Here is an 18,466-nt window from a genome sequence, read left to right on the forward strand (position 1 = left end):
CTCATGAACTCAGTTGAGTTCAATGACTGAACCTATTCATCAGAATTTATTCCCATTAATCCTGAAATACCCTCTAAATATAATAATTTCTGCTACATACTTAATTTTATGGAGCTGGTACACATGAAATAACAATCCTTAGATGTGCTATACCTAGGTGCAATTGAAGTGGACCTCACTTTTCAGATATTTTTAGAAACAAGACATGAAATATTACCATTATATCAGGTTTTTTGTAGACAATATTAAATTTGCACCTTTCTCTAGCAATAACTACTTGTGAATAGATAATTTTCATTAAATTGGCCCTTGAAATGAGAAGAAAACACAATGTTCTACAAAAATCAATAATTTAATATAACAATATGAGAACTTTAAAAAATTTAACAGATACAATTAAAAATCGAAATGATATATTTCATTCATAAATATAAATATAATTATAATTTACATTATCACTAACTCAACTTTTCTTGATACCTCTTAACTTTAGCTTTCAGTCCGTTTTGTCTTTCTTTAGTTTTCACTATAGATGACTTCATTTCAGTTTCTTTTTTTTTAATTTCTTTGATTCTGAAAAGTCAATCAATTAGTATCCATTGCATAGATTAAAATCAGGCTAGGTAGGGTGTTCTACCGCAAATTTTTTTCGACACAGGATCTATAGGGTCCATTGGAGCTCAAAACTAAAACTCAAAGGTTTAATCTCAACCATAATTCTTCGAGATGAAACTTTTTATATTCAAACTGAAAAATTTATTGACCTTATAATAATTCTTATGAACTTCTTTTTATGGGTCAGGGTGGATATACTGTTTTTAGAGGGCTGCTACAACTGCACAAACATGAAAGAGTGGATAGAAAATGGATTTCAAACAGTCACCCCGAAAAAAAATATATTTTTCCCCAATAGCATATAATAAAAAAATTGAACAAATTGCAAATAAATCAAATATATTATCACAGGTAATGAAGTAATTATTACTTATGGTCAGAATCTTACAAACTTTGGCCATATTTTCCAAGCAAGTTTATTATACTTGAATGAAATATAAATTAAAGTACTGAGCTTTTCGTCAGGAAAAATATATATTCGCTCATTACACTTTTTTGCAGCATCCCGCATGCATATTCAAAAACAATTCAAGAATTTAGCTCCAATGGATCTTAATGATCCTTCGTCTAAATATATTTTTGAAAACGTCACCGCTCAACGGTAAAAGTCCGTCGCGTTAACGATGGAACAGTCTGTATAATACAGTTTCAATAGTTAACGTCCAATGATCCGTATCAAGGAAACGTAATAAATAATTTGGTAAATTTCTTACAGCACCTCTACCATTGTATGAAGACCACAAGTGGTCTTAATGCAATGCCTCTACTTAAAACACTTACTTCTCTGTTTCCATCCTTATCAATTCTTTTTTGAATATATCTTTGAAATCTATACAGAAGCTGAGCCATAGTTCGAAAAAGGAATTTGGTGGAAAATTTTCTAGTGTTCCTGTTTTAGGTTGGAAAAGGTAGAATTTCATAGTTTGAATAAATTCAGATCTGCATTCTTCCAAGTTCTCATGTTCCAGAATGAGTTGTTTTTTCGAATGCTCAATAAAAGTGGTCATCTTATCCTTGAAGGGCTGCAGATTCTCGGGTTGTGAATTTTCGATAACTTTTTTCGATTTATTCTCGCAACCTGAAAGATATTAACATAATAGAGTGAGGAATTCATAATTCGAAAAATTTCGGAACATTGAGATAGAAATGAATATTTTTTAAATTTTTATGTTTTGAACATTTTTTGACTCGGTGATTGATTTGAAGAAGAAGTATATGTATTTCAAAGTTTCATTTTATCGTTTGAATAATAATATAAGCGATAAGTTATTCTAGTTTTTTTTAAATTTGATGTAGCAGGGGGAAAATCTGCAAGTTAGATGAACCACCCTCTCCTGAGGGGGAACAAGTGTGGGGATTCTCACTCTCCTGAGCTCGAGACCCACTAAAAACCTTTAACTGCTTCTTGAATATTGATTCCGGGAATTTGCTTATAAACCTTTCATCTCTAAGTTTCCATTTTCTCTTTTTCGCATTCTCCATATTCTCGCATTCTCGTAGTCCGCTAGTCTCCTGAGTTCTTGATTCGGATGGTTTTTCGCTGTTTCGAATAATTTCTCTGCTTTTCTGTTCATGAATTCCGTTATGGTTTCCCATTTCAGGTCCTTATAAATCTGTCTATTCCTGACAAACCAAGGTGCATCTATTGCAAAGTAGCAGCTTGTTTTCAGTGGCCTGAATTCTTTTGATGTGGCTCTGTGCCGCGAAGCCCCAGGCAACTGATCCATAAGTCAGTTGAGGCCTAGCAACGGCTTTGATTATCTTCAATTTTGTCTCTTTCGACATGTGGCTTCTTCTTCCTATTAGAGGGTAGAGTCTATTCATCGCTGCTTTCGTTTTGTCGATTGCTTGTTTGATATGACTTTTCCAAGTAAGTGCTTTGTCGAGCGTTATTCCTAAATATTTGGCTTCATTTTTCCAATCGATTTCTTTGCCGTCAACTTCTAGATTCGTTGTGGGTGGCAGTCTTCTCTTCTGTAGTAATATTGCTTGGCTCTTTTGTCCATTGAGCTTGATTTTCCACTTTATGCACCAGTCATTTTTTTTGTCAATTGTTTCTTGTAGAACTCGTTCTATTCCTTCTGGATTGCGGTGTAGAGTTGCTATGCCTGTGTCGTCTTCTATTTTTGAGATAATTCCTGATCAACTTGCATATTTTGATCGAATATCCAGCACATCTCATCTTATATATTAATCCTTCATGCCATACTCTGTCGAATGCTCTGGCGACGTCTAGTAAAACAAGACCTGTAGCTTGTTCATTTTGGAATCCCTCTGTAATGTATTCTGTGAGCCTTAATAATTGTTGCTCTCTTGCATGCTCTCTTCTGAATCCGAACTGTTCTGGTGGTAATAGTTTCAGATTTTCGGTTTCCTCATTTATAATTCTTTCTACTACTTTTCCTAACGCCGACACCGACAGTAGACTTATCGGTCTGTAGTTTTGTGGGAACTTCTTCTCTTTGAATGGTTTATTGAACATTATGACTTTCGTTGTTTTCCATTTTTCTGGGTAGTGTTCTGTCCTCATAATTCTATTCGCGGTATTTGTTAGAGCGGCTATACCTTTTCTAGGTAATTTCTTTAACATAACATTCGTTATTTTATCGCTTCCGGGAGCTTTCCTCTTCTTCAAACTTCTAATTATTTCCCTGATTTTATTTGGCGATGTTGGTTTGTCTATTTCAGCAGCCGCTGGTAAATCATCCATCTCTTCTTCATTTTCTTCAACCAGTTCTTCCAAATCTTCATTATCGTCGTCTATCCTGTAATTTATTCTCGATTCTCGTTCGATCGAGTCCGCCAATGCATCTGCCTTATCAGTATTGGTATACGCCATTCCCATTTCTCCGTGTAGGGGTGGAATTTTAGTCTTTTCTCCTCGTAACCTTTTTTGCATTCTCCATGCAGAATGATCCATTGTATTCAGTTCTTGAACCCTCTTGTTCCATCTGCTTGTTGTTAGATCTTTCAGGGCATTTTTCAGAACTTGGCTATTGCGGTTGAGGTTCCATCTATTCAGATCATTTTTATTCATTCGATATATTCTTCTGAGTCTTCGATTTTCTCGTATAAGATCTTTTACTTCTTTAGGCGTATCGCCATGTGGATGACTTGGTGCTAGTCTCTTCACCCTCCTCGTGCTTTTTTCGTAAACTTTCAATATAATCTCTTCCAGTTTATCAACCGCACATTCTAGATCCTCTGGAGTGCTTATTGTATTAAATGGCTGTTTTTAGCCCAATTGGTATATTCTCTTATTTCCATCAGTTTTTCTATTGGTTCTTCTCCAATTGTCAATTCCACGGGATATTGGTTTGAGGTTTCATCTTTCAAAGTTTCAATCGAGAATTCTTGAGTTATATTTTTCAATATTGCGATATCTATTACATCTGGTATTCCTATACCAAAAGCAAGATATGTCGGTAACTCTGGTCCAATCACTATGGCATTTTGTTTCTTGCCATTTCTATTCTCTGTTCTGTTGTTCCATAATGGGGATTTACAGTTGAAATCTCCGATGCATGTTGTTTATCTCTTCTTCCAATAAATTGTTTTGTGGTGGCTTGTACGCCGAGGTAATTTCGACTCTTTGACGATTCAAATCGGCAACAATCGTCAGTGTTTCTGTTTCTCCTTGTGTTTCGTCGGATCTACTTTTGAAGTAGTGTTTCAGATCTGTTCTCACCAATAGTGCTACTCCTCCTCCGGTGTTTGTAATTCTGTCACATCTATACGTTTCATAATTCATGAAATTCAGTCGTCTGTTCCAGTTTATTCTTGTTTCCTGTAGGGCTATAATATCAGGTTGTCCCTCTGATATTATTTCTTCTATCTCGGCTTTCCGAGTGTTGATCCCGTTTATGTTCCACGAAATTATCTTGAGGGATTTCTTCCCAATATCCGTAAGGTCCATTAATTCAGTTTACTGAATAATGCTTGGAGTTTTTTCTCCATTTCCCTCTCAATTTTCAACATTATCTTGTTGTTTAGTTCCACAGAGTTTTTGTGAGAAATTTCAACTATGGACAACTTTTTGTGGACTCCGCCCACTTCTAAGTAGTAATGTACGTAATGGTTCCCTATGTCGATTTTCGGTATTTCTTGGTATCTGGGACCTAATTGGAAAGATTTTTCCACGATTTTTGGGATAGTAAGTCGGTTGAATAACATTCCGGAATTATCATGTGCCTCTTCTCATAAGCATAAGGATTTTTTCGATTCATTTATGGGCTTCGATTATTTCTATTGCTCAGGTAGACGAAAATCAAGGAGATTTATTTAAGAGTGGTCAGTTGTTTCTGTAACAGGTCTTGGTAAAAATTATAGTTTATTTTAATTTTTTATATTTCTCATTTAGAGGGTGCACCTGAATAACACCGAAAAAATGTAAGGGGTGAGTCTGTGGTGAAAATTGAGGGTATTTGGTCTAACATTTTTTGAAAAGCCTCCCTTCCGAAAACTTTCACCCTTCTGAAAATTCTCGATATTCGACAGATTTTTGTTCATTGTTTGTTCCCTATTGTTTAAGTTGTAAAAGTTTGACAGATTACCCGATCAACGATTTGACAGTCACTCGATTTTCAAATCAAAATAACTGATACTTTTTCACTGTTAAAAAAATTTTAGAAATAAAAAAGTTGCTATACAAATTGGGCTTTTCAGCCATGTGTTCTTGAAAGGAAAATTTTCATCCAAAAGAAGTTCTGAGAAAAAATATCTTAGAGGTTTACTATTTCAACCCTTTCTGAGCATACTTCAATTTTGAAAAAAATCCGATAGGTGTAATTTCATTTACCAAGTTTTTATGGTAATATGGCCATATATGGTCGTAATGAGAAAAATGGAAGACGCGGGTGAAATCTTACCCAAAATTACATTCCGAAATTCATTTTCGATAAAACCGTTTGTGAGATAGAACTAAAATTACAAATGACATTTTTATGGTATCTTTTAAACCGAGCCGATTAGGAAAAAATGGTATAGGCAAAAAGTGTTTATGCTGACCTCAAGAATCAACTGTTAAAATATTTGTACGAGTCAAAGACTCACCCTTTATATATACCGACTGATTTTGAAGGTTGGGCATTTCACATATATTTTCTCATTTGAAAATCATGTATGTTACTATACATTTCTATACTATATATTACTATATAATTTATTTCATTTCATAATATATGCGGTGTTTTTCTAGCACAATCTTAAAGGTAGAAAAAAAAGTTTTTGTGTTCCAAATACATAGTTATTAACGCGTTACGAACGATTGCAAAAAAAATTTTCTTCATTTTTGAAAAAGTGGGTGGTAACTTCGCATTTGGGGGGTGTCATTTTTCCATCATAGATTAGGTTACAAACGAAAATTTTGGTGTTACAAATAGTTACTAACGATGAATTTTCCAACTGCACTTTATTTCTCGCGAAAAATCAGTGGGTGCCTGTGAAGTTAGCACCCAGCGGAATGCGGTGTATCTTCGAGTTACAAACGAAAATTTTGGCGTTAGTTACGAACGAGTTACTGACGAATGCAAAGAAAAATTTCTTCATTTCCGAAAAAGTGGGTGCTAACTTCACGGACACCTAAAACGATCGTTTTTTATTATTTCGAGGACCTGTATAACGAAAACGGGTAATTAAAAATAAATGCGTCTGGTTTAATTTCAAAAATTCAATGCTCGACTTCTTTCAATTCATCTAGTTTTGTTAAATTTTCAGTCTCGATGATCGAAAACACCCTGTGGGGCACCGCTCTTTATATTATGCACTACTCCGTCAAGGGAGAAAACGTAGATTGGGCCATATCTGAAGGTATTCCAGCAATAAATGCTTAGGTTGCAATTTTTCATAATCGTATTGCATGTATGCTTATTAGCCTAGTAGCTAATAGAAGAAAGCTTGAGATTTTTATTTTCGAAGCATTTAAATTTCAGAACCGACCTAAGGTGATCGATTATTCTTACCTTCCAGCTGTTTTTGAAGCTTCTGTAAATCAATCTTGATGTCATCGAAATTAACGGAGGCAGCTCTTCGTATGTCTTCAGGTTGCGGTATGGGTAGAATGAGGTTTAGATCGAAAGGATTGTCTACAGATTTCAAATACATTCGTACAATGTAATGAAGAAGAGTTATCTTCGAATCGTTAGATTTGACATCCTTCAATTTCCCCAGAATTTCCAGGCCAAATCCATCGGCTTGTCCTCTTGTTACGTTTCCACCATTCATGTAGTTTCCTAATGTCAAAATAATGGCCATTATTTTTTTCAGTTCTTTGCTCGATACTAGGAACTGAAAGTATAAGGATTTGATTTTACTATTTTTTTTTGCTGAATGATATTCCTATAAATGTTTATATCTTCATTCGAAATGAAATAAATTTCTGAGTATAATATATTTTGTCGATGTTAATCTTATTTTTCCTGAATTATGATATATTTAATCGTAATACGCTATTTTATATCAAGAGTATAAAATAATAAAAATCCTTCAATTGATGTCACACAGGAGAATAATCTTTTTCTACTCCCAGTACTCCAGTGCGTTATCACTTAAGGCGAATTTTGGCGCTGTAACCACAGCTTAACTATGGTTATGGTTATCTCTGACTTCATAGTTACTGATGACATTTATGTCATCAGCTGTTAGGTGTCAGCTGTACGTTTTGTTTGGTTAGTTTTCGATAAAAATAATGCCCGTTTGCACCGTTTAGCTGGTAACCATGGTTAAACTAATCGGTTGACGGTTTGCACCGTGGAATCATAATCGTTGTTTACTTTAATCATCGATAGGTTTGGCAACACCACTCACAGCATAGAAAATTTTAATTTTCAACGAAGCACATCATAGAAGATAAATTAAAAAGAAAAAGAAGTCAAGGTTTTGTGACTAAACTTCTGTTGTCAAGGTGGGAAATTTGAACATTTCTTTTGGAGTTTCGGTATTGTGTTTTGAATTTGAAGTGCGAATATGAGTAGCATCAACACATCCTATTACTCTAAGAATAGGAAAAGAAGCCTTCTTGTGAAAGGACTGTTGAATTTCACTATATCCTCTTATATCTTTGGTCATTTTAATGAATTCGGGATATAATTTACCAATTGCTAATAAAACTGCAGCAATAATTCTTGATCCTGTCGATACATCTACATTTATGAAATTATCAACAAAAGCCAACTGACCATCAGCACTAGCATAAAACCTCAATGTAGTTAGCAATTGATTTATTGGGGCAACACTATTATTCCTGAAATATCTATTTTGGTATAATATAACTTATTATTAATTCAAATAATTCTCCATATATGGCAAGAAAAATAGCACGTTTTCTTTCGTCAAACGAAAACTTCTGAAAAAAGTTAGGTCCATTCTGTCGAAATAATTTCTTCTACTGGGAAAACATCTGGGAAATCCAAATTCAATATTGCCAAGTGTATCAAGATCATCATCAAGTAATATCTCATCTTCCAAATCATCCATTATTATTTCGAATTTTATATCAACACAAATAGAAAACACAGTTGTCAATCGAATTTGAAGTATTACTTCAATCAACGTTTTAATCGAGCTTTACGAGCAAATTTTCTTCATAGAAGGAGAGTTTCCCTTCTATATGGGTGCGTTCTGTGCATCGTGAATCCCGCTCCCAACGTCTACTATTTGTGTTCTGTGCGTCTCTGTTAAGAATCTATGGCACTAAACCACATACCATACTCTTTAACCCTACTCAAGAGGAAGGTTACGTGTAGTTACGTGGTTACCCAAGTAACTACAACCATAGTTAATCACTAGCGCCAAAATTCGTCTTTACTTTTCCAGAACCCTCAAATACTCCCTGGTGAGAGAAAGGCTATTATCCAGGAGTGATGCGGAAAAGTGTTACTTTAAGACCCGTTTGCACCAAACGCACTTAGTGTTAAGTGTCCCTTGTAATGAACCCTTAACTTAAATTACGTTGCACCAACTGTTAAGTGACCTTTAAATGGCTAAAGCTAGCCTTAAATTTAAGCGACCACTTAGAAATTTAAGGGCGGGATTCTAACCTAAAATAATTTGTTGAACTGGCTGCAGAACTTCCAATTTTTGATGGATTTTGAAAATTGAATGAATTCATTACTGAATACCAACCCTTTTCTTTTGCCTTCATTGTAATGCCATCAGTTTTTTTAATTTTCAATTTGGTGTCACAAATCATACTATAGTTAGCAACAAACTCTTTTCTTCTGTTGAGAAGTTGAGTGCCCTTCGTAAATTACCACCACTTGCTTGGCAATCATTCATCACATTCGTTTCGTACTAACAAGGACAATAATAAAACAAATTCACACAAGTGTTGTACTTATATGAACTTAGGTACCCTTTATTTGATAATCATTATCATTATCAATTTTAATTCTAATTCAACAACACAAAGTTGTTACTCTTTGATAACTTTATAATATTATAGGGAACTCTAACGATTTGTCAAAATCAGCTGACCGTTCGTTGTCGTGGGGCACACAAAGCTTTTTATTATCACTGTAAAGAGGCATTTCTGAGAAAGCTATAGTTTAATCACTCTAATCAAACGCCGGGAAGAACATTTTTTTTTTTTAAATCACAACATACAATATTCGACCAAAACAGCATGTGAATCAATGGAGGGAAAAGCTTGTGTGCCCCACGGCAACGATCGCATGCTGATTTTGACAAATCGTTAGAGTTCCCTATAATCCTTGACACTGACTGGCAGGAAAATAAAGTAAGGTTAATGAAATGACATCGATCATCGGCAACCGGCCAACCAATGAACTAGCTTTATTGGACTAGGATGAAGTTGCACCAAAATAAAAAACTGAAATATCACTAGATATAAAAACATAAGGGCCCCTTACTTAAGATTCTGTTAAGCCACAGTCGTGCAACGTCAATTAACTTCAAACGACACTTAGTTAAGTACTCGTTTTAAGGGGGATTGGTGCAAACGGGCCTAAAACCTGAATTGAATGAAGAAAAAGAGGTAGTAGAAAAACAAAGTGATGAGTAACACTTTCTGCATTTGCTTTTATGCTGGTAGAGTTTATCCCTATGCGTATAGCATTGTTTGAGCTTCATTTACTTGAAGATACCATTGTCATAGTGAACTACGTGTAGGATTACCTACATGAAATTTGTTTTAGAGAACATAATTCAAATCAGCCTTTCGATTTTAGGTACTCAATCATGAATTAACTACTGTGTCAAAAATATATACAGTACTGTTTCGAATAAGCGGGTCACTAATTTTGTGACTTATTCATTCAGCAAACTTAAAAAGTGAACATTCAGTTTTTTCCAAGGGCTATTCAAATATGCTATGACAAAAACGATCGACTTTGGGTATGGAAAGTTATTACGGAAAATTATAAGCAAAAATTGTGCAGATTGGTTTTTGAAATTAAATGGTGAGTATGTATGTACAGAGACAATATCTGACTATTAATTTTTTCATTTCAACTTTCGGTTTTCCACATATGGGCGAAATTTTTCTTGCACAATATATTCATAAAAAATTTACTTATGTTTTCTGAATGCCGAATCAATTCTCATTTCTCAATTCAAATGTATAGATGTTTATGATGTTAACATATTCATTTCAAGCAATTTGTTCGTAATTACCCTGTGGGATTTCAAAATCGAAATACTGAAATTATAGATATCGATTGAAATTTATTCTGGGAGGATTCTGAAATTATATCCATGTTTTCTATGGCCCAATAAAAACTTGATGCCAAATGTGCTGAAATTTTTCTTGCACAATATAGTTAGAAAATTTTGTGGCAGATTTTCTGAATTCTGTGATTTTATAAATTCTGAATCCGAAAATATACGTAAATGTAAAGATTATTTTTTTGATCTATATATTATTCAAACTTACCCTCAAGAGTAAATTTAGCATTTGGAAAATACATTTATGTTGTCTATGGTTCTATGAATACCTACATTTTGGATAAATGAATATATTGTGCAAGAAAAATTTTACTTTTTTAGGAAAACTGAAAGTTGAAATGAAGGAATTTGTACCTTTTACGTCCAGTTTCATAATCAAATTCAAAGTCACTTTAAGTTTGAAGCTTCCTTTAGTGTCATTTTCAGGAAGCTTTAAAATTAAAGCCACTCTAGGTTTTAACCGGAAACTAGTAACATTTTTTTTTAAATTGTTCCATACTTATGTTTTATAGTTTTTTCTATAGCACATTCGAAAAGCCATTGAAAAATACTATAACGTTGATGGTTCATTCTGAATTTTTTTCACTGACTTCGGTCACTTTAAGCTGAAAGCTTTATTGTAGTGCCATTTTTAGTAGGGTTAGAGGAAGCCTTGAAATGAAAGCGACTTTAGGGGAGCACCCACCAAAGTAGCGTAGCACTGACATGGCACATACATGACAAAGACGATTCATAATTTTCAGATATCGCACATCTGAGAGAAGTTTCAGTTATTATTTTGCATCGCCTTTGTCATGTACAGGGTGAGCAAAATTCGTTGTCTACTGAGGGGATCTCGAGAACTATAGCAGCTAGAAGAAAACGGACGACACATTCTCGAGCTCTTTTTCCTTGACTATTCCAAATCTGAAAACAGATTCAGCCTAAAGGTCATAGATTTTGAGTTATGAGCGAAAATTGAGAAATTGTCATTTTTAATGGAGCTGAATAACTCGCTTATTTGAACTCGTATTCGAAATCTGTTGTTAAATTCTGTAGGCACTTTTTTATGAGGAATTGGAATTTGATATCAATAAATTTTTTGATTCAGTCATTTTCAAGATACGACAGCGATTTCTGATTTTTCAAATATAAACTATAGTTGAAAGTTCTTTCATCTTGCTGCAATTTTTTTGCTGATTTCAAAAATGTATTATATGTCGCTATTCACATGAATATAACGTAAGAAAAAAAATTCAATACTTTTTCCTGCTTTTCGATTCACTGTTGAGTATTCAGTAGGCTGGCGTAACCGTAGCGACCGTTAAAAATGCATTATGGTTTGTGAACTCCACATAATCCTATGTGAACTCAACCTTCTGCGATAGGAATCACCGACTGACGAACAATTATTTCTTTTATATCGATATCGAGATCGATATTCTTTTAGAGAGTAAAGACTTTAGTCTGATTATTAAAGAAGAAAATTTATTCAATTATCGTTCTTCTATTTATGAAAAAAACTTTAAGAGTCAGTAATATTATAAATAAAATATGATAGCTATCTATAATTATAATTTTTACAGAAGTAAGATGATGAAAAATAGGTACCTCTGTCAACGGTAGTGTTCGAATTGTGAACCATCGTAAGATAAGCATGCCAAACATCGAAATATTTATTCAGCAATCCAATTCAGCAGTGATTTCAATCATAGAGACTCAGGTTCATCAAAATATAATGCATATTCAACGGTTGCTATGGTAACCCAGCCTACTTATATTTCAACAGAGAATCGAAAAGCAGGAATAAGCATTGAATTTTTTTCTCGTGAAACATTCATGTGAATAGCAACATTTGATACATTTTTTAAATCAGCAAAAAAATTGCAGCAAGATGAGAGAACTTTCGACTATAGTTTATATTTGAAAAATCAGAAATTCCTTTCGTATCTCGAAAATGGCAGGATCGAAAAATTTCTTAATATCATATTCGAATTCCTCATGAAAAAGTGCCTGTAGAATGTAACAACGGATTTCAAATACGAGTTCAAATAAGCGAGTTATTCAGCTTCATTGAAAATGACAACTTCTCAACTTTATGACTGGGGCCTATCCATTTAAGAATCCGTCCACCTAAAAGACAGTAGTCTGACTATGCTGGAGGCCTAAATTTTATACCCAGCATTTAAAATATAATAAGGAATAAAAAGAGAAAGACATTGGCAGAATGCAGCTACATGATCACCATCGGCGTATAGGGGCAAATCTGGTAAATATGGTGAAGTTACACTTTATTAGCAATATTATAACCTACGTATGGAGGCTAGGTACATAAACCTACATAATGCGACATTTGTGTGGCATTCGAAATAATTGTAGAAAATATTTATGGAGATTTACTTGACCGTATTCTGAAGTTTTCTAGCAAACAATGAATCCATAAAAATGGTAGAAAAAATTGAAAACAGAACTCACCTCACAAGTAGTTTTTATATTCGCTAATGTATGACTTATTGTGTTGACAGAATCTTCGAATTCCACCATGAACATAAGGCAGGATATCCTTTCGGCGAAGTTTGAAATCTCTGACAGTTCGTGTAGGAACATTTCAGGTTTATCTAATGGGATTTCGGGTTTTGTAGCTAGATGATTTTTGATCAACTGCATTTCATCTTGCGTCCCACGCTAAAAAAAAAGCAGGCGAAATTCAACACAGAATATTTTTCAGATTTCTAGATATTTCAAACAGTTCTATCTGAACTACTATCAGAAGGTTATACAAGGGGGTCCAACGAAAACTTAACACCTCGATTTTCCCACTTAATGAAAATGTGGAAAATCGTCATTACAGGTGAAATAGAGAAATGATCGTCGAAATGTCGTTATCGACGGAAATTTTGAAGGGAAATTTCAGGAACAGATAGTGCTCGATAATATCTTCAAAATGATGTATCACAACACCTATCATCCCTATTCAAACTATTCAAAATCAAGCGGTTGTGCTCACCCCAGTTAGAGGGTTGCTTTTACGGTGATGCAAAGAGCAGAAAAGTTGTTCGTCGTCGAATCAGAAATTGAAAGGTCCGAGAGATCCGTAAAATCGAGGTGTTAAGTTTTCGTTGGATCACACTGTATATCCTTTAACTATAAAAATCGATAAAATAAATGTTCTGATATATTAGTATTCATGAAAAAAATTCCTAAGTATGTATAAGAATCTGCTGATAAAAAAGAGTAATATTTTTTCAATCTGAAACTCTAAATACGAAAAGATAGGAAAGTATATAAACTTATTCATGTGACGCCACTGCCTCAGTGTCGCGCTAGACAGAGAAGGATCGAATGTGTGGACACTGTGGACGACAACAAAAGCGTTCGTAGCATTGCAATGACCATTCCATGGAAATCTCTATGTCCTATGAATATAACGTTGTTTCTGTCAACCCATTTAAATTTCGCAAATTTTTCACAAGATTGCTAAAATTATGAATGGACAATGATTTGAATAATAGGAGCTTCGGGGCTTTTCGGTATTTCACCTGATGTTTCTCTGCCATTGCGATAGGGAAACAAACATGTTTAGTTGTTGAATAACTAAATTATTCTAGTGACAATCATGTAGTTCAGGTTCCAGTTTAATTATGAATTCTCAGCAAGTAAAATTTCTAGGTCTCTCACTTACTGCTTCATATATCTGTTGTAGAGCCTCCAAACTGACAATCGATGTATCGAAATTATAAACAGCATTCTCAATCTCCTGAAAATCTATATGTAAACTCTGCGCTAAAATTCCAACATTCTGTGATCTTTTACTATCCAATAATTTGACAGCCTCTATTTTCTCCTTCCTCTCAACTTTCTTCACTGCAGATGGTTTTCTTGTAACTACTTGACGAGAAAAGAGTTCGCTGAATTCATCCAGCTTGTCTGTAGACAGCTCATCGATTTCGTTCCAAAGTGCGTTTGATCCCTCCTGAACAACTGTTGGTGGCGTAATGATACGCGTCCAATAGAGTGGCTTCATCGGTGATTTTGGATTGAGCGGATTCTTTCTGAGAGCTGTGACAAAGATTTATATCATCTCAAGTGCAAATATTGGAATAGAAAAATCACATAGTTGGACAAATGTGCAAAAATCGTCTTCAGAGAAATGACCTCAAATTATGGCCATTTAATTTAATCAAATGGTATTCAAAAATGCCTGTTTCGTGAGTCCGGTAGGTGGTTTTGCAACGTAATTTATGTTTCTTCGGTGCTGAATACAAATCTAAAGTTTGCTGCCTCGTAGCAGTACCGGCTCAGGTCGAAAAACGCAAAAAACCTTCGGACAGGCATACAATTCAACGTCAAATGATGTCCCTAGCCTTGTTAGTGTTAAATTTATAAGCTCCGCTATCGTCGGTCGAAAAAAGCCGATTTTAACTTTTGTGAAAACTCCAATGAACTCACTTTTAAATGATAGTGATTTCAAAACAACAACTACTTCTAACAGTACCGGTACATTGCTAAAAGATATTCTCCACAAAGCGCTTCTCCACACTATCCTAAAACTCACTTGCACTTTTTTCGGCTGACATACACTTTTCGTCCGCATACACTTTTCGTCCGCATACACTTTTCGTCCGCAAACTCTTATTGTATGGATGTTCGTCACTAAGATACCAATACTAGAAAGAGGGATGATTGAATCAATTCTAGAAATACAGATAACTGTCATTTATTGTTGTCAAATCAATTTTTCACGATATCTGCTATAGTGAATTAGGTACATGGTTTGAATGTTAGTGTTCATTATAATCAAGAATGGATAGTGATAGCGATATGTATCAGTAACTTCAGAGCTGGGGGAATTTGCAAATATGTGTGTAATTTAGAAAAAGGTTTATATTGACAGACACAGACTTTTTATTATTGGACCCCTTCATTTTTCCGAATAAACGTTTAGTAGGAATATGAAGAAATGATCAGTAAATATGCGTATATAATGATACAAATTTAAAAATTTGGTAATCACTGAACTCAATATTGATTCAACTTTCATTCAGATATTTTTTTTTCCGTAGAGTAGTTATCACAATGGCCTAACAGTGAGTGTATTGCAGTTTCCACAAAAGTTTCTAAAAATTGTCTTTTTTTTTGGACTGAAGACATAATTTCAACTGTTACAAAGTTGAGGAGGCCATTTAGAATTGTATGCTCTTCTGCTTTCAATACAATGACACTATGTAGCGATGCGTCGTTTGAAATATATGACCAGAAAACCGGGAAAAGACCGAAAATTTCGATGTTTTTCTAGATTTTCGGCTTGAGCTGGTTTCACTACGGGGTAGCAAACTTCATATTCTTATTCAGCACCCCAAAAAACATATAATTCGTTGAAAAACCTTCTACCGCACTCAAGTCACCAAAAAATTATCATTTGATTAGACAACAATCGATATTAGAACTGAAGATGCCTAGCATACGAGGACTCTTTTATCCCTCGAAGCCTAAAGCCTGACATAGTAAAACAAAGTTTATTTGTAAAAATTATCACTCTGAATTATATTATGCTATACATGTATTCTTTACAGACAATGTATTTCTGCATCAGAGAACTGAAGTTTGTGTTTTTTGAACTATCCTTTTCTCGAATGATGTAGAGAGTGGCTAAAGTTGAAGTGATAACACTATATACGGGATATTTTCAAACCTGATACCTTTAAACAAAAGACTTCTCGTCACCATAAACCTATTGGCCAAAAATCACCTATACAAAACTTAAAATTGTCGAAAGATGTCACTTACTATGAGTTTGATGCTCAGAAGGTCTAGCCCGTCATAAAAATGGGATTTGAATAAGGAATGATTATTTTAATGAGGTCTATTTTCTTTCAAAGAAAGAGCGCTTACTTTTGAAAACACACTGTGTATAATTGGGATAGAAATTGGTGGTGAGTGTCTTCTAAATCGAGCTTTAAAAACACTACAACATTTTTTGCTATTTCTATTTGAGTATTATGCAGATCATGAAATCAAAATAATCATTTATAAATTTAACGCGAAATTCAGCTCATAATCAGAGGTATCTGCACATTTGACCAACCCAATATATAGTGTTCAACAAAATTTACTCGAAACTCCTTTCAATTCAGTATTGTTGAAACAATTCAGTATTATTGAAACTATGAATATGGTGTGAATTTAAATAAAAATAGAGAATTCTTGGAAAAAGAACATAAAGAATATCTAGAGCTTTGATAGAGTGAAATGAGTTTCAGCATCTCACAAATAATAACTTGTTAACATGAGTGTAGCAGGTGTGTCTTGAAAATAATGTCGAGAATTCGAAAACTTAAACTTTAAACTTAAACTATCTTAATCAAACGAATTCAAACAACTGTTTATTCATTTGAAACAGAATGATTTTCAAGACTACAAAGTCAGTTGACACTATATGAAAATAATTTCCAAAATATATTTGAATCGAAAGAAATAACCAGCTTCATATTTACGAATTTACGTATTTTATATTTACCGAGTGAACGAGTGAACTACTCAAGGTAAGAGATTGTCTTTTGCTGCGCTGGCTTGCGGGATAGCTAGTTCAATAATATCATCCAAAAATTGTGTGAGTTCAGAAAATAAAAATATTCGTACATAAAACCTCCCCAAGCCAACTCGATAAACAATGGAACAACAAGAGAGCAAAAACAGCGGTATCGCACATTCATTTGTGGAAAATAAATTATGTTGTCTCAGTGATCTTGTGCTGAGGTGCTTATGTTAGTTCAACATGGATGAAATGTTCCCATTATCTGTATTAGCTAAAGTGGGCATTTTTTTAACCGGGTAATTACCCTGCTATTTTCCTTTGAAGTAGTGAACGAAGTGGGTAAAAAAAAATTATCACTCGATTGTCACATAAACATAAAATATAGGCAAATTCAAAACTGACATACCAAGGAACACATTATTCAAATTGCTGGTGCATGTTCTTGAAAGTCATTAATATTGAATGACCATGCATATAAAAATAATAGCTTCATTGATCAGAATTGATTTGAATAATATGTTCCTTGATGATAATACAATACGATTCTAGCTAATTCACAAAAGCCATTCAGCTTCTACAAGTAATCTTTCTCTTGGACATAAAAATCCTCAGAAGCAGAAGCTTTGAAAGGTGACAAGCACATTTCACCCTTCTTCACTTTTCCATCCCCGATTTGGATACAACGACTCTTTAGAGTGCTTGATAAATTAGCAGCAGGTTTCATGAAACTTTATTCCCCGATCAACGATTTGACAGTCACTCATATAATGAATTTCTGTTTACAGCATTCTGTCTTTCCAAACCAGTGGAAAAAAGCCATTGTCATACCTGTACCGAAGGTATCTTGTCCAAAGGACATGAACAACTTGCGACCTATAAGTATTCTACCAACGTTATCTAAAATCCTTGAGAAAATTATGAGTAAACAAATGTTGTCACATTTAAATACGAATGAAATTATTCCACCTATGCAATCAGGATTTAGAAGGAATCATAGCTGCACCACGGCTTTGTTAAATATAACAGATGACATTATGAGGGCGACCGATCAGGGTAAACTAACTTTGCTCACTCTTTTAGATTACTCCAAAGCATTCGACTGCCTCAATCACGAGCTGTTCGAGGCTATTCTGGTTCATCTTGGTTTTTGTGGGGGTTCAATTCGGCTTTTGTCTTCTTATCTTGCTGAACGGTTCCAAGCGGTATGCTATGATGGTAAAATTTCATCTTTTTTGAAAATATGCAGGGGAGTACCGCAGGGGTCAATCTTAGGGCCAATTTTGTTTATCATGTACATTTCACAGTTTGTAAAGTTTATTATTTCCTGCCTGATGCACTACTACGCGGATGATAGTCAACTATATATCTCCTTTTATTTGCATGAATCTGCTCAGGCAATTTCTGCCCTGAATTTCGATTTGAACATCATCAATGATTTATCTACCAAACATTGTTTGCAGCTTAATAAGGACAAGACCGTTGCCATTTTATTTGGAAGGAGAGGAGATAGGATTAAATTTTTGAACCAAAATAATGTTGTTGTATTTGGTTCAGATACTGTTGGATTGTGTGACAAAGTTAAAGACTTGGCAGTCTGGTTAGATATCGACTTGCGCTTTACGGACCACATTTCTGCCTGTCTGCGGAAGGCCTATG

At 34.3% G+C, this 18,466-nt stretch overlaps 1 protein-coding gene across 5 annotated transcripts in view; it reads right to left on the reverse strand.

Annotated features, from left to right (window-relative positions):
- Positions 1-333: 333 nt before the first annotated feature.
- LOC123313248 (protein cappuccino-like) overlaps positions 334-18,466 on the reverse strand; it is a 63,729-nt gene continuing 45,596 nt past the window's right edge. For 4 of the 5 annotated variants that reach the window (XM_044898037.1, XM_044898036.1, XM_044898040.1 and 1 more), the window contains 5 exons: positions 13,958-14,334; positions 12,751-12,960; positions 6,576-6,900; positions 1,396-1,693; positions 334-573 (listed from right to left, as the gene is read on the reverse strand). In XM_044898037.1, the coding sequence (XP_044753972.1) occupies positions 459-573; positions 1,396-1,693; positions 6,576-6,900; positions 12,751-12,960; positions 13,958-14,334 (1,325 nt within the window). In that variant the 3' untranslated portion in view covers positions 334-458. Of the gene's footprint in view, positions 574-1,395; positions 1,694-6,575; positions 6,901-12,750; positions 12,961-13,957; positions 14,335-18,466 lie in introns of those variants that run through there. The other variant, XM_044898039.1, reaches the window with a different exon arrangement.

Source organism: Coccinella septempunctata, chromosome 5, assembly GCF_907165205.1.
Source record: "Coccinella septempunctata chromosome 5, icCocSept1.1, whole genome shotgun sequence".
NCBI lineage: Eukaryota > Metazoa > Arthropoda > Insecta > Coleoptera > Coccinellidae > Coccinella > Coccinella septempunctata.